The sequence below is a fragment of the Haemaphysalis longicornis genome, unplaced genomic scaffold (genome assembly GCF_048455015.1).
Source record: "Haemaphysalis longicornis isolate Haplotype H1 unplaced genomic scaffold, Haemaphysalis longicornis Haplotype H1 scaffold_16, whole genome shotgun sequence".
Classification (NCBI taxonomy): Eukaryota; Metazoa; Arthropoda; class Arachnida; order Ixodida; family Ixodidae; genus Haemaphysalis; species Haemaphysalis longicornis.
The window spans coordinates 9,022,563-9,039,809 of NW_027526266.1; the positions used below are offsets into that span (position 1 = coordinate 9,022,563).

At 51.2% G+C, this 17,247-nt stretch overlaps 1 protein-coding gene across 1 annotated transcript in view; it reads left to right on the forward strand.

Moving 5' to 3' along the window:
* LOC144166216 (sentrin-specific protease 8-like) overlaps positions 1 to 16,206 on the forward strand; it is a 58,573-nt gene extending 42,367 nt beyond the window's left edge. Inside the window, exon 4 of the mRNA XM_077695801.1 lies at positions 15,543 to 16,206. Coding sequence (XP_077551927.1) covers positions 15,543 to 16,206 — 664 coding nt within the window. The remainder of the gene's footprint in view (positions 1 to 15,542) is intronic.
* The last annotated feature ends 1,041 nt before the right edge of the window (positions 16,207 to 17,247 follow it).

Sequence of the window (17,247 nt, forward strand, 5' to 3'; positions counted from 1 at the left end):
GAGGAGCGCTGTGATGTGTGGAGTCGCGCGCGTTATTTTCATTGCATATTAAACGTCTCGTTTTTTCTGCGTCCAGTTTGCCCAACTAATTGACGTGACAATTTTTTTAGAGATGTTCTGATGCGGTGAGGATGCGAATGCGAGGAGAAGAGAGGGGAAATGTTTTGACTGCCACGAATTACGATGGTTCGATGAGCTGCGGTCCCTGAACAGCGTTTCCCGCCGTTGGAGCGAAGCCGCGGCAAAGCCCTAGGAGCTCCGCCGGAAAACGGGGCAGGGGATCGGCGTCGTCGTATCGTTCTGTCGCGCGTGGTCGCATGGGAAGGTCAGGGAGGGTCATTGGCTGGGGAAAGGGGCTGGAGATGGTCATGCTCATGTCTCACCGGGGCTGGGGCGGGCCGACGAGATCCAAGAGGCTTGTAGCAATGGCTTCGGGAGACGAGACCGGGCGAGGCTGAAACCGCCATGGGGATTAAGACCCAGCAGCTATACCAAAGTGTAACGTGGCGGCAGAATGATTGAAGCGAACCATGGAGGATGCTGACACGATTTATTTACAGTACGAGATGACCTATTTACATTATTTACAAGGAAGCTATTGCCGACCGTTTGCCAATCTTCATCCGGCCCACAGCGGCACATACCTTACTGCTCCCTTTGTCAGCTCGTGACAATATATATGTATATATATATATATATATATATATATATATATTGTAATGCAGAAGATTGGCAACGTTGACCGGAAAAATCAAGGCCGTCACCAATCCCCTGCGGGTGATGTGCGCCACTATATCGTCGTCGGTAGCAGAAGCCGAATATGGAAGCCGCACCGCCATCGCCTGGAGCGACGGGGTTCTCTCTCGCTCTGCTTCCTCCAAGCGTCAACTGTGCTCGGACTGTGCTCGGCCCGTGCCCTCCTTGTCTTTCGCCTACACAGCAACCCTTGCCACTAAACCCCATTTCAAGTGGTGGAGGAGCCGGGGTCACGATCCAGTCCTGGAACTCCGGAGCCGAAAGCTGCCCGAAAGGATGACCAGCGAAGCCAACCAAACCGCTACGCCCTCGCCTCGGCCTGTGATGTGCTCTGTTGCTGTGCGTGAGCGAGACCCGCCAGACTTCAACGGCACTGACGAAAACGACGCGGAAGATTGGCTCGAAACCTTTGAGCGGGTGAGCGCGTACAACCGGTGGGACGATGTTTTCAAACTCACTTACGTGAGCTTCCCCCTGACCGGCGTCGCTGAGGTGTGGTTCAAGAATAACAAGAGCCGCCTTAAGACATGGGCTGAGTTTAAGGACGAATTCCTTGCGGTTTTCGGCTGTCCAGCTGTGCGCAAGCTTCAAGCAGAGCAGCGCTTGCGCTTACGAGCCCAGCAGGTCGGTGAAAACTTCACGAGTTACATTGAAGACGTACTCGACCTGTGTCGGCGCGTCGACCCCTCTATGCAAGAAGCTGAAAAGATCAAGCACATCTTGAAAGGAATAGATGACGACGCCTTCCAAATGCTTTTGTCGAGGGACTTACGCACCGTGACCGAAGTCATTAACATGTGCCGAAGCTTCGATGAGTTACGGAGGCAACGGGCCCTCACTCGACGATCTCTTGAACAGAATGAATGTGTGTCAAGTTTGTCAGCGATGCACGCAGATCCTTCGTTGCTTTCGCAAATCAAAGACTTCGTGCGGGAGGAGGTGGCCCGTCAATTGTCTCTTCTATCTGCCGCGGCAAAGCCTGTGTCGAAGCTAGGACCTTCTCTCGAGCATGTGATCCGAGATCAAGTTGCCGAAGCACTTCCGCCTGGTCCGCAATACGTGCCGATTGCCGCGCCAGTCACATACGCCAACGTCACCGCAAGACCATTGCCGCAGTCAACCCTGACGTACCAGCCGACGTTTCCGGTGCAACCTCGAGCTGTCCCAACTGTGCCTCCGCCTCCACGGTTTAATTCCCAGGCCGGTGGTCTGTGGCGTACTCCGGATAATCGTCCGATTTGCTTTGCTTGTGGAGTACCTGGGCATGTCGCACGCTACTGCCGCCGCCGTCTGCCGTCATTATGGGACGCTACACATGCCGGTTTTCCGCCGTCGGCTCAAGCCCAGGTGCCACTTCGCTCCCCGACTGAACCTCGCTCTTCGGATCGCACCACATTTACTGACCGTCGTCCATCTTCCCCGAGCCGTCGCTCGCTTTCTCCGATGCGACGTCGTCCTGGTAACGAAGACACGGAAAACTAGTCGCCGCAGTTCCCGAGGCAAGAACTGCGCTGACGTCGAAAAGTACAAGGCCTCACCCTCCTTCGTCCCCTACTAATGTTATCGACGTTAACATAGAAGGTTTTCGCACTGTCGCCCTGGTAGACACGGGAGCTGCTGTTTCCGTCATCAAAGCCGATGTATGCCGTTTATTGCACAAAGTCACGCCGCCTCTTCAAGGACTGTCGCTCCGAACCGCAAGCGCGCACAACATTGAACCAATGGCCGTTTGCACGGCTAGAGTCGTTATTCAGGACGTGCTGTACTTCATTGAACTCATTGTGCTACCGGCGTGTTCCCACGACGTCATATTAGGGTGGGACTTCCTTTCGCGTCATAACGCAGTGATCGACTGTGCGCGCGCAGAAGTTGAGTTTTCTTTCTGTGACGCACTATTTGATGACAGCAAAAGTGCCGCCACAACCAAACTTGTCATGGCAACCGACACCGACGTCCCGCCCTATTCTTCTGTTTGTGTGCCCGTGCGCTGCGCATCCACGACTGACGCCACGGCGCTGTTTACGCCCTCTGACGTTTTTCTCCGCCGCAAATGTTTTCCCCTGCCGTCTGCTCTCCTTACTCTCAGCGCCGGAACGGGCAACATGTTTGTCACTAACGTGTCTTCGGCGCCGTGCGCCCTTCTGGAGGGTGAGACACTTGGCAGCTTGGAATACATAGATCCTGGTCGCGTGATAGCCATTCCGGACCGCACTTCTCAGGTTCAGGTTGCCGGACTTGACCAATGTCCGCCTGGGGCGGAGCCTTCGACTGATGTTTTTCTTGCCTCTGTTGACGACGGTCTAGACCCTACCCAGCAAGTGCAACTTTTCGCGCTGCTTCAACGATTTCAATCGTCATTCGACTTGGCCCAAAGCGAACTTGGCCGCACATCTACAGTCGAGCACTGCAGCGACACTGGTACCCATGCCCCCCTCCGGCAGCGGCCTTATCGCGTTTCCCCAGCTGAGCGCCGCACCATCGAGCAGCATGTGGACGACATGCTTCAGCGTGAGTTGTTCGACCCTCAAGCAGCCCGTGGGCATCTCCTGTCGTGCTCGTCAAAAAAAGGATGGATCCATTCGCTTCTGCGTGGACTACCGTCGCCTCAACAATATCACGCGCAAAGACGTCTATCCGCTTCCACGCATTGATGACGCTCTGGACAGCTTGGAGGGGGCAGAGTTTTTCTCGTCTCTTGACTTGCGATCTGGATATTGGCAGGTACCTATGGCCGACGCTGATCGCTCGAAGACGGCATATGTCACCCCTGATGGATTATATGAATTCAATGTTATGCCGTTCGGGCTGTGTAACGCCCCGGCAACATTCGAACGCATGATGGACAATATTCTGAGGGGACTCAAGTGGAAAATTTGCTTGTGCTACTTAGACGACATTGTCATTTTTTCTGCCGATTTTCCGACGCACCTTCAGCGCCTAGAACAGGTTTTAACCTGTCTTTCTCGAGCTAGACTCCAACTGAACCTAAAAAAGTGCCACTTCGCCGCGAGGAAGCTAACCATCTTGGGCCACGTCGTCACCAAAGACGGCGTTCTACCCGACCCAGCGAAGCTCCGTGCAGTGGCCGAGTTCCCGAAGCCCACTAATATAAAATCTCTTCGGAGCTTCATAGGCCTTTGCTCATACTTCCGACGTTTCATCCGCAACTTTGCCTCTATCATTGCGCCATTGACGAAACTCCTTGGTGGTGCCAGCGACTTACCTGACTGGTCCCCAGCTTGCGACCACGCGTTTGAGACTCTCCGTTGTCTACTGACCTCTCCACCTGTACTCCGCCACTTCGATCCTACAGCGCCTACTGAAGTTCACACTGACGCCAGTGGAGTTGGCCTTGGGGCCGTGCTTTGCCAACGAAGACCTGGTTTTGACGAATATGTCGTTGCCTATGCGAGCCGCACGTTGACAAAAGCTGAAGCGAATTATTCGGTAACCGAAAGGGAGTGCTGGGCCATCATCTCGGCGCTTGCTAAGTTTCGACCATATCTGTACGGCCGCCCATTTGATGTGGTCACTGACCACCACGCGCTTTGCTGGTTGGCGTCGTTAAAGGATCCGGCAGGTCGTCTTGGGCGATGGGCGCTTCGCCTACAAGAATACGACATCCGTGTCATATACAGGTCCGGTCAGAAGCATTCTGATGCCGACGCTCTGTCACGTTCACCAGTTTCTTCTGACCTTGCGAAGCCGTCCGGTGACCTGGTGGCCCTTTCGGTGACTGATATGGCAGCCGAGCAACGGAAGGATCCCTGGATCGCTTCCCTCATCAGCTGCCTATCCGATCCTTCCAGGGCCGCTACGACTCGGGCTCTGCGTAGGCAAGCATCACACTTTGCGGTACGCGATGGGCTGCTTTATCGCCGCAACTACCACGCCGACGGCCGCAAATGGTTACTTGTCATCCCTCAACATTTGCGATCCGATTTGTGCGCCTCTTTTCATTCCGATCCCACGTGCGGTCATGCCGGCCTGCTCAAAACCTATCAACGTTTGCGCATTCGTTACTTTTGGTGTGGGATGTACAGCTTTGTGCTCAAATACGTTCGGTCCTGCCAAGACTGCCAACGACGAAAGGCGCCGGTGCCCCATCTGAGCGGCCCTTTGCAACCGCTGCCTTGCCCGGCCAAGCCTTTTGACCGTGTTGGCATTGACTTGTACGGCCCATTACCTTGCACAGCCGCCGGAAACCGCTGGGCTATAGTGGCCATTGACCACTTAACACGGTATGCAGAGACCGCTGCTCTGCCAACTGCCACGGCACGTGACGTTGCCTCGTTTCTCTTGCCTCGATTTATACTTCGTCACGGTGCCCCTAAAGAACTGCTCAGTGACCGGGGACGTGTCTTCCTGTCTGACGTCATTTCGGCGCTTCTTAAAGAATGCCATGTCATCCATCGCATGACCACAGCTTACCACCCGCAGACAAACGGTCTAACAGAGCGCTTTAACCGCACCCTTGGAGATATGTTGTCTAAGTACGTGGCGTCGGATCATAGAAATTGGGACCTGGTGCTTCCATACGTGACGTACGCCTATAACACCGCCACTCAAGTCACGACTGGGTTCTCTCCATTTTTCCTTTTATACGGGCGTGAGCCATCGTGTATGTTGGACACCATTCTGCCGTATCGTCCCGATCCATCTGAGTGTGCTCCGGTATCGGAGGCCGCCAAGCGTGCAGAAGAATGCCGGCAACTTGCTCGTTCTTTTACCACGGAAGAACAGGGCCGCCAAAAATCTCACACTGATGGCAAGCCCGTGCCGAGCTTTGTTCCTGATTCTCGTGTATGGCTCTGGGTACCCACTCGGACTCCTGGTCTCTCCTCGAAATTCCTCTCAAACTATCAAGGCCCTTACCGCGTCATCGAACAGACTTCCCCAGTCAATTATGTTGTCGAGCCCTTAACACCTTCCCAGGATCTCCGACGCCGTGGTCGGGAAACAGTGCATGTTGAACGTCTGAAACCCTATTACGATCCTCTTGTTTCGCCAGCGCCTTGAGTCGCCAGGATGGCTACCCTTTTCACCCGGGGGTGATTGTAATGCAGAAGATTGGCAACGTTGACCGGAAGAATCAAGGCCGTCACCAATCCCCTGCGGGAGATGTGCGCCAGTATATCGTCGTCGGTAGCAGAAGCTGAATATGGAAGCCGCACCGCCATCGCCTGGAGAGACGGGGTTCTCTCTCGCTCTGCTTCCTCCAAGCGTCGACTGTGCTCGGACTGTGCTCGGCCTGTGCCCTCCTTGTCTTTCACCTACACAGCAACCCTTGCCAATAAACCCCATTTCAATATATATATATATACATATATATTGTTACGTGGCGGTAGGACGGATGACATGTACCGTGGTCGATGCTGAAGCGATCTATTTACAGAAAGAGATGCAAGCTATTTACAATTCGGCCATCACAGCACGGCCGATAATCCCACGCCAACCGTCTTCGTCTTCGTCGGTGTAAGATGCCTATCGCACTAGGCTGCACTGTCCACTTCCTCGTCTTCTCGTTACATATCCCCCCGCCATCCAAAACGGCCATCCCGGTCGAGGGCACAGTCAATGAACCCGTGCGGTGAAGATGAACTGAATATAAACAGTGAAGTCCTTGCCGCCACTGCACACGCTGATTGGTTCATGAAGATGGGCCCCAGAACAGCGATGCCGCCGACGCCACGAAGGATCCTCAAGCTGTTGGAATCGCGCCGGAGAACTGGGCAGGGGAATGTCGTCGGCTTCTGGTGTGGTCGCGGCTAGTCAGGTCGGCTGGTCTCGTCGGATCACGGGCAGGGGACACCGAGCTGGGGATTGCGCATGCCAATGGCTCACCGGGGCTGGGGCGGACCGACGCGATCCTTGATCCTTGAGGTGGTCGCTTCAGAAACCGAGGTGGGCGTAGCTGGAGGTCTACGAAGGGGATCAGAACCGCAACCTCCACCAAAACATGTTACGTGGCGGTAGGACGGATGACATGTACCATGGTCGATGCTGAAGCGATCTATTTACAGAAAGAGATGCAAGCTATTTACAATTCGGCCATCACAGCACGAGCGATAATCCCACGCCCACCGTCTTAGTCTTCGTCGGTGTAAGATGCCCATCGCACTAGGCTGCACTGTCCCCTTCCTCGTCTTCTCGTTACAATATATTATATTTATTTACTGTGTCAAAAAATAAAAAAAATAAGTTATAAGTAATAAGTTGGCACAGTCGAACGTTTTAATGTTCAAATGTGCACATTGAAACATCAGAATATTCGACGGTACCAACTTATTAACTTATGTTGTTATTTTGTGACACAGTCGACGTATATATAAACATACACACACACGCACACACACACACACACACACACACCTACATATATATATATATATATATATATATATATATATATATATATATATATATATATATATATATATATATATATATATATATATATATATATATATATATATATATATATATATATATATATATATATATATATATTCCGCGAACAATGCCTTGGGTTTGTTTGTGTTTTGATTTTGCCGCTCTGCTGTGCCGGTCTGTGTTAGCGGTGTTCTGTGTGCAAAGGGAGCCGCGTGTTCCGTTCTTTCTTTCTGTGCCGTATGTGTTATCTCTTCTGATAGGGAGAGCGTTCCGACCTAACCTGAACAGCCTAGAATAATCTTCGGTGATCTACAGTGCTCTGGATACAATTCGACTATGCCAGAAACGCTCGCGCCGAGTGATAAATTCTCGCTGAGCAGACGCCGCGGCATTCGAATAGTCGACACCAGTCTACGCATGTCACTTTGTTGACCGCTGTTTCGCCGCCTGTGTAATAGTTGAGTTGTTAGGGGAGCACAAGTTCGCTCCAATGAACTTGTTTTTTCTAAAAGACATCTGCGTCGTCTTTGGCTACGTGACATCTGGTGCAGGTGCGGGGTACGCACCTTAATGCTAACAACAACCTCTAGAAACAACCAAGACAGTCCAACTAGAAAGGGCCGCCGACTCCAAGGCCTCCCGCTGAGTTTGGCCTCCTGCCAGACGGACCCAAAAGAACGATCGCTGCAACCACCACCATGGTGCAAGAAGCAACATCACCAATCGTCCTGCAGCAGCCACAGGAACCGCCATCCTACTGAGGAGCCCCCGAAGAAGATGCAGAAGAATTGTTAGAGAAACTGGAGTGCGTCCGCATCTTCAACAGGTGGGATGATGCAGAAACGTTTCGGCATGTTTGCTTTTACTTGGAAGATTGAGTTCGCACTTGGTTCAAGAACCTCGAGAGCTCTATGACCAATGGGGCTCATTTTAAAAGCGAGTTCCTGCAGGCCTTTACTACCGGGGTCAGACAAGAACGCACAGCTCTTTTACTGGAAACTTGAACGCAGCACCCCAAAGAAGGGGTCATGATTTTTGTCAAAAAGATGACGCAACTTTTTTGCTGTGCGAACCCAGAAATGACAGAAGAAAAGAAACTATGGTTTTTAATGCGAGTTGTGAAGCAAGAACTCTTCAAGTGCCTCTTTCTCAACCCCCCACAACCGTGTCCGAATTCGCGTCTGAGGCCGCCGTGATTGGGGAGACGCTCGATATCCGAACGAGGCAGTGCTGCCACCCAATGAATGGGCTAGTTTGGGAGACGATTGGGGCCGGCACTATTAACTCCGACTCACTACGCGACACCATCCGTGCAGTGGTGCGGGAGAAGCTGCGGAAACTTTTCACGACGACGCCGCGACAACCTCAAGTCGCTTCCCTGACTGACGTGATCCGGGAAGAAGTACAGGAGGCTTTGGGAACTTCTATGCCATCTGAAGCACCCCGCCAGCCAGAGGCTATGACCTACTCCTCGGCTGGTAGTCGACCCCGCCATGTTCCATTACGTCGCCAAGAGGATTCACCGTACCGCCGCCCAATGTCGCCCGCCCGACCCCCTGTAACCCAAAACCAGACGCCAAGGAAGACCGAGGTGTGCGAACGCCCGATAATCGCCCTCGGTGCTACAACTGCGGAGAGGCCGACAGAAAAGTCTAGGTTTGCGAGGATTCTCCGTCGACGCACCTCGCCCTCTCCCTGACCAACGAACACGTCAGATCAACGAGTATCTCTCTCAAACAAGCCGTGGCCCAACCCGTTTCAACCGCTTGCCGTCGCCCTACCCGTACCAATCGCCGAACCGAAGTAGCAATGCTGACTTCGTCCGTGGAATGTACCCCACCCCACGCGGGGGAAACTAAAAGCAGTCACTCCTGTAGGTGAAGTTGCTCTATTGCAAAAAACCGGAAACCGTACAACGACGCAAGGACACACCGAAACCAGTGATTCACGACATACGCTCATCCCGACGACCCGACCTAACCCTGACGAAACTCCCGAACACGACGACAGCTATACGGCACGACGCGTACCCGACATGACCGAGACTGCCGCTGAGAAGACGACGACGACGCACAGTGCACGACCATCAACACGCACAAGTCTAGAAGGGACGCCCCGTTGCACCCGGAACTCGAGAAAGGCGGCATCCGACGTCAAGGTGTCTATCGATGGCTTTGATGTAGGCGACCGCGTAGACACGGGAGTGGACTACTCAGTAATAAGCGGACCATTTGCGTCTAAGCTGAAAAAAAGGCCCCATTTTCCCGCGAGGGGGACTCGAGTAAATGCTTCGCATAGGGGGTGGGTGTATTGCGTTAACGTTTAGTGTTTGGGGAGTTGGTGGTAGTGAATGCGTTGTATCAGCAGCTTCTTGACGTAGTTTGAATAAGTCAAGGGTATAAGGCGCGTTCGTAGCCTTTCATTCTGTGTAGGTTTTGTGGCGCAGTGGGAAGAGCACCATGTACCTCGCGTTCCGCCCACAGGTAGTGAATGCGTTGTATCTGCAGCTTCTTGACGTAGTTTGAATGAGTCAAGGATATAAGTCGCGTTCGTAGCCTTCCATTCTGTGTCGGCTTTGTGGCGCAGTGGGTAGAGCACCATGTACCTTGCGTTCCGCTCGATGGGTCGTGGGATCGAAACCAGGCGCCGGTAAGTATTATTTTTTTATATAGTGTAGTGGGAGGGCTGCGGACCTGTTGTTGAGAGCGAGGAGGGTAGCGTGATGCGGGAGAGGAGAGTGGGGAAGAGGGCGCACCTGGAACGGCTGTTGCGGACACCAAGGCACGCGGACAACACCGGGTGACATCGTGAGTTAAAGAAATGCTCTGCATTTAAAAGTCGTGACCAGATGGGGCGGTCCGCACATACGCACAGCTGGAGACCACCTCGTGACGCCAAGCGAAACGTGGACATCCCGCGTCACCATAGACGGCATCACGTACCCTGCGCGTTCGTTTTCCTGCCTAACTTCTCCCGCGACGTAATTGTGGCATTCAGAGAATTACGTCGCGGGAGGAGTTTTGGCGGACAACGGTAATATATGGATCTCCCGACAAAGTCGATAACATTTTCCTCCGATCACTCCATGACGCCGGAACCGAACCCCGAACACCTTGCGGCTGTAAGGATGGCCGATGAAAATGTCACCCTGCTCCCCCGCGCAGGCTTGATGGTCACCGTCTACTGTGAAGGTGCTGCTCCTGACGTCGACGCTATTGTGGAGAGTGACCAAAGGTTCCTTCTCGACCACGGTGTGTCTGTCGCAATAGGCATTGTGCTGTTTAAGCAACGCAGATCCCACGTGTTGTTCACCAGTTTCACCGACGAGTACCAGAATTTAAACAAGGGCGCTGCAATTGCGTTCCTCGAAGAAGCGCAACAAGCAAGTGACGTGATCGCAGTCGCCGACATTGAACAAACACCCGAAGATACCTTTAAGCTGCCGCATCCTTTCGACGCGAATCCGGCGCTACCGCAATAAGAAAGAAACCAGATATTGGCTTTGCTTCATAGCTGCAGCGAGTGTTTTTCGCCGAACTCAAAATTACGTCAGACATATCTGGCGAAGCACCGGATAATAACCAAAGATTGATCCCGACCCACCCGACAGTCGACGTACCGCGTGTCTTCACACAAGGGCGAAACTATCCGGACTCAAGTAGACGACTTGCTCAGCGGCGATATAATACAGCCATTGAATAGTCCGTGGGCTACGCTGGACATACTCGTGAAGAATAAAGACGGCACTTTAAGGTTCTGCGTTGACTACCCGAGCACTGAACAAAATCACCAAAAAGGACGTGTACCCCCCGCCACAAAACGACAACGCCCTCGACCACCTCTCCCACGCGAAGTACTTCTCATTGATGGGTCTGAAGACCGGCTACTGGCAAATTGAATTATACGAGAGAGACCTAGAGAAGACTGCATTTATAATCCCAAACTGTATATACGAGCTCAAGGTGATGCCGTTTGGGCTGTGCACGGCGCCCACAACGTTTCAAAGGGTAATGGACACTGCTAGCTGGCCTGAAGTACACACCTGCTTGGTATACCTTGACGAGTTGTTGTATTCTCCCGGGCTTTGCATTAACACCTTATAAAAGGTTGGAGCCTTTACTCGTGGCTATTCACTCGTCGGGGTTAACGCTAAAGCCCGAAAAGTGCCGCATTGCTTACGAGGAACCTATTTTTTAGGGACACGTCGTCAACGCCCCGGGAGCCCTACCTGACCAGGCAAAAACATCAGCATCAGCCACAGCGAACTTCCCAAGACCAAAAGATAAAAAGAGCGTACGAAGATTTCTCGGACTATGCGCATACTACCGGCGCTTCGTCGCAAGCTTCGCACGCATAGCAGAGCCACTCACGCCCCTGAAAAACGATATCACCCTTTCGCCTGGGAAAACGCCCAAGAAAAAGTATTGTGCGGGCTGGAACAACGCCTCCGATACCGCCCGTGCTCACTCATTTTGACGAGAAAGCTGAAACGGAAATGCACACAGGTGCCAGCGATATAGGTTCGGGTGCCATCCTCGTTCAAAAGCAAAGCGGTTGCGAAAAGGTAATCGCCTATGCAAGCCGTGGTCTGTGGGAGGAGAAAAAGCTGCTATGCCCCCCAAAACGGTCCCTGGCTATTATATAGGCCCTTTCAAAATTTCGCCCATACGTGTATGGCAAACCGTTCGAGGTTGTGACCGGCCACCATTCGCTGTGTTGGCTCGCCAATTTGAAGGACCCCTCTGACCGTCTTGGGTGGTGGAGCTTTCGCCTGGAAGAGTTTGACGTTACAATAGTCTACACATCCGGCTGGAAACACTCCGACGTTGACTGCCTGTCTCGCACCCCCGTCGACACACCACCACAAGACGCCGATGAAGACACCGCGTTCTTCGGAGTCGTGCCAGAGAGCGACCTAGCCACGCAGCAGCGTGCCGACCCCGACTTACGCGTCATAATCGACTACCTCGAAGTGCGCAACGTCACCGTGCCTAGGGCGTTCAAGCGAGCCTTACCAGCATTCAGCCTCAAACACTCCGTCCCCGTGAAGAAGAATTTCACCCTCGGAACGGGATCAAGTTATCTACTTGTCATCCCCGCAGTCCCTTGTGACGAAATTTTGGAAGCGTGTCAAGACGACCCGTCTTCCAGAGATCTCAGAACAGCTCGCACTATTGCAAAAATTAAGGCGAAGTACTTCTGGCCCCCACTTACATCCGACGTCACCCACTACGTTCGGAGTTGCGTGACAGCCAGGGACAAAAAACGCCGGCGACAAGACCCGCCGAAATACTGCAACCAATCGCCATCCCGTCGAGGCCATTTGAACAGATAGGAATAGACCTTCTTGGCCCGTTCCCTACGTCACAATCACAGAACAAATGGATTGTCGTAGCGACAGACTACATGACGCGCTCCGCAGAGACCGCCGCTCTTCCGAGGGAGACTGCACAAGAAGTCACCAAGTTCTTCATACAACAAACTGTGCTGCGACATGTAACTCCTGAAGTCCTAATCCCGGACCGCGGAATGGCCTTCACTGGGGAGGTTATGCAAGAAATCTTACACTACAGCAACGCGGATCGCCGAAGAACTATGGCGTACCACCCCCAAACAAACGGACTAAAGAAACGCCTGAACAAGATAATAGCGGATATGCTGTCTATGCACGTCGACGTTGAATATGACTTGGAACGAAGTCCTACCATATGTCCCGTTTGCGTAAACCGCGGTTATCAAGGAAACCACACAGATGACACCGTTCGAGCTTGTCTAGGGAAGGCCGCCGACTATTATGCTTGACGCCATGCTTCCCCACGTGGAAGAAAACGATCTCAACGCCGACGTCCAGGGATACCTTCATCGTGCGGAGAGGGCCCGCCAGCTCGCTCCAGTTCGCACAGCGGGCTAGCAGCTGGTGAATGCGAGACGCTACAGCCTCGGTCGCGGAGATGCCGAGTGCCGCCCAGGGGATCGTGTGTGGGTTTAGACTCCCATCCGACAACGTGGACTCATTGAGAAACTTATACTACGGCATTTCTGACCCTACCAGATTCTACAACGACGCGGCCATCTTACCTGCGAGGTGATACACGATTCTGATTCCGGATCATCACGACCACGCACGCGGCCCGAAGTCGTCCACGTGGTTCGCTTAAAACCTTTCTACTTCTAATTTTTATATTGCGGACTGTCGCTTGTGTTAGCATCGGGTCGATTCACTCTTAGAGGGGGGCGTAATGCCGTGAACTATGCATTGGGTTTGTTTGTTTGTGTTTTGCTTTTGCCGCCCGGCTGCGCCGGTATGTGTTAACCCTGTTGTGTGTGGCAAGACAGGCGCGTGTTCCGTTCTTTTTGTCTGTACCCATGTTGTATATCTTCTGTTAGTGAGAGCGTTCTGAACAGCCTAGAATAATATCCGATGATCGACAGTGTTCTGGATACATTTCGACTATTCCAGAAACAATTGCGCCAAGTGATAAATTCCCGCAGAGCAGATGCCGTGGCATTTGGTTCGTCGGCTCCAGTCTACGTACGCCACTTTGTTGACCGCGGTATCGCCGTCTGTGTATTCTTTTATGGTTAGTTGAGCACAAGTTCCCTTTAATGAACATGTTTTTTCTTCGAGACAGCGGCGTCGTCTTTGGAAACGTGACAATATATATATATATATATATATATATATATATATATAGGGTTAGTAGAGACAGAGACAAACGCGAAAGACGTAGAAAATAATAATAAGTTTACTGACGTTTCAGGGAGAGGACTGCCTTTCTTCAAAGTATATATATATATATATATATATATATATATATATATATATATATATCTGTGTGTGTATGTGTGTGTGTGTACATCGACTGTGTCAAAAAATAAAAACATTTACAGCATATCCACGGGGTGAATGATGATGAGTGGGCGAAGCTCCTGAGGGGAAATCATCGGTAAAACAGTGACTCTTCAGTGAAAGTTCGCCCACTACATCTGGGTCCAAACGTAAAGTCTAGAAAGTCTCGCTTAAACCGCGCGTCGGCACCTTAGGGCTGAGCTCGCCTGATTGGTTTTGCAGACGCCTCACGAGCTCTCACTGCATCGGGGTCTGCCTGCCGATACGCGCGCTTTCTCACCGCTTCCCGTTCTCTAACATTTTGGAGATCCTCTTCCCGCCGCAGCCGTGCCGCTTCGCGTACGGCATGGTCCTCGCGCCGTTGCCGTGACGCTTTGGCCTCTCGTTCTCGAACGCTGGGATCTTGGCGGCGTCGTCGCGCAGCCAGACGACACGCTTCGGCCTCCCGCTCTCGTACGGCAGGATCTTGGCGGCGGCTTCCCGCAGCTTCACGGAGCGCTTATGCCTCGCGGGCTCGCACATCCGCAGCATTATCCATCGGGCGACTCCGAGCGCGCGCCAACAGCGAACGAATTTTATTACAACGCTCCCCGCCATCTAGTAAACAATCCAAGAACTAAACTAGAGGTAGCCACGCCATCTAGTAAACAATCCAAGCGCATCTTTTCATCATATACAAGTACCACCATCTAGTAAACAATCCAGAACTAAACTAGAGGTGGCTACATACATACATCGAGGATGGACAGACCCACGCCTTAAGGAGCTTCGCCCCTAAAACAAGTGATAAGTTGGTACAGTAGAATATTCAGATGTTCCAATGTGCATGACACAGGTGTATCATCATATCAAATGCTGTTTAGCCGTGAAAACGCGTAATCTTCATGAAAAAGCGGTCTGAGAGCCATAAACACAGTATGTTTAACCCGCACCCTCTAATACAAGATGTCGCACGGTCTGCACTGTCTGTGTCACGAGAAAACTATTAGGAGTCAAGATCTTTTACACGTCTAAAATTTTGGTCAAAACGTAAAACCCGCTTACTTTTTCAAGATGAATTAATATTAATAAAATAGTTGTTTTCAAATTTGCGAATTTTTAGGAATCCCGAAATCCGCATTATAAAACTTGAGTTTGTGAAAACTGACGGGCAAATTAAAAAACCTGCAGAAATCTTCTGGTATATCGCTAATTGCAACATGCGCACTGTTTTGCAACATACTGGTTGTCCTCGCCTAAAGACCGGTAGGTTTTTTGGATATTCACATAAAGCTAATCAGTTGAGCGTAACAACGCGTGTGTCCGGCTTTTCGAGACAGGTGTGCGCTGTAAACATGTTTCGTCGAAATAACAGGCGTAGTTGATGCCAGTTTCTTTTCCGATTTACAAGGTACTTCGAATACACAGTTTTCTTACAGACTCTCACTGCTTATCTTTTGTTTTAAAATATATCCTCAGAGAACACAATCATGGGTGCACTTGTAGTTTGAAAAACTACCAGGAAGGCGTGCCAGAAGCTCCTAGTATCATTTTTGCTTTGCAGGGGACGTAAAGCCAATGTGATGGCCTCGGGAGCTGGCGCAAGGTTCAGCTACCACGATGCGACGATCCGTGAAGCGGACGTAGAGCTCCTTCACGAACCAAACTGGGTGAACGACAACCTAATACTGTTCTGGATGCAGTACCTCGAGCACGAAATTTACACATCTTGGCAACCGTACATAGAATTCGTGGGACCGACTGTCGTGCAGCTCGTAAAGCTGAAGGCAGCGCTTAACGTTCAACAGGAACTCAAGTCACTAAAGCTGAACCAGAAATCGCTTATCTTTCTTCCCGTCAATGACTCCGAAGAAATGGACCAGCCCGGCGGCACACATTGGAGCCTTCTAGTCTTCGTGAGGTCGAGGGTCACCTTCGAGCACTACGACTCCTTCAAGGGGCACAACTTCGGCCACGCAGGATCCATCGCTCGCGCCCTGGCGCCTCTTCTGGCGCTGAACGAAGTGCGCGTGATCGAGTGCGCCTGCTTGCAGCAGCGCAATGCCTATGACTGTGGCCTTCACGTAATGTACAATATCGAACAAATTTGCGCCGCCTATGTAGCCACTGAGACAAGACGACAAGTAGTTACGTTGCTTACCGACCGCATGAATGAAAACAGAAAAAGGATAAAAATATTGATCTTGGAGATGGGCGGGGAATTTTAACTTAGGCTCGACATTTTCTATCAGAACTATCTTTGATAATGCTGCGGGATTGCATATTTGCGAAAGCACTTTTGTAAATTTCTTTTTCCGTTATGTGGAAACATGCAGCAAATTATCCTTATAGCGATTTATTGTGTGGACAGTAATGTAAATTTTTGGAACAACAAGATCGAAAATTTAGAAATATGCAATTGAACTTTACACTCGTCAATAAAATACAGTATGAAGCAGTATGAAGTAACTTTTCCTATGGTTTTCGGTAGGTGTTCTTATATTGCTTTATCGTTAGCCATTCACGTACTATACGAATATACAATATATGTGAACACACAGACACACATATAATATATATATAAGAGAGAAAATAGGGGTTGGCAGTCAAGAAAACCTCAGAAAGCAAAGCGGAGGTTATGGTGGGTCATAGAAAGAGGTGAATTTTTCGAGTCGAAAAGAAAGGGGTGAAAAAATGTTTTCGCCACTTTCTTTTCGACTCAAAAAATTCTTCATTTCTTTCTGTGACCCACCATAACCTCCCCTTTGCTTTCCGAGGTTTTCTTGACTGCCAACCGTTATTTCCTGTCTTATTTGTATGGAGCCCCTTATTTTTCCATTTTCCCATTTGCTACATGCATAGCGAGGGCCTCTGTTCTGGCAGTCGTGGTGCCAAAGAGAGCTTAAAAGGGTTCAACGCTGGTCGACCACTCTCGACATGTCGTAGACACTTCAGCCACGGCCCGGGGGTTACAAAGAAGGTCCCCTTAACCCCGAGTAGTGCGAGTGGCGCTGGCTACCACCCGCAAGTGCAGGAAAGAAAAATACCTTAACATAAATACCCGACATAGTGCTGGGGAAACAGCCCCGCCGGTAGCGTAGTGGTTATCGCACCAGACCGGTATTCTTGAGGTCGTGGGTTAGTTTCCCACCCGGCGGGAATTTTTTCACCACTTTCTTTTCGACTCAAAACATTCTTCATCTCTTTTTGTGACCCACCATAGCCTCCCCTTTGCTTTTCGAGGTTTTCTTGACTGCCAACCTTTATTT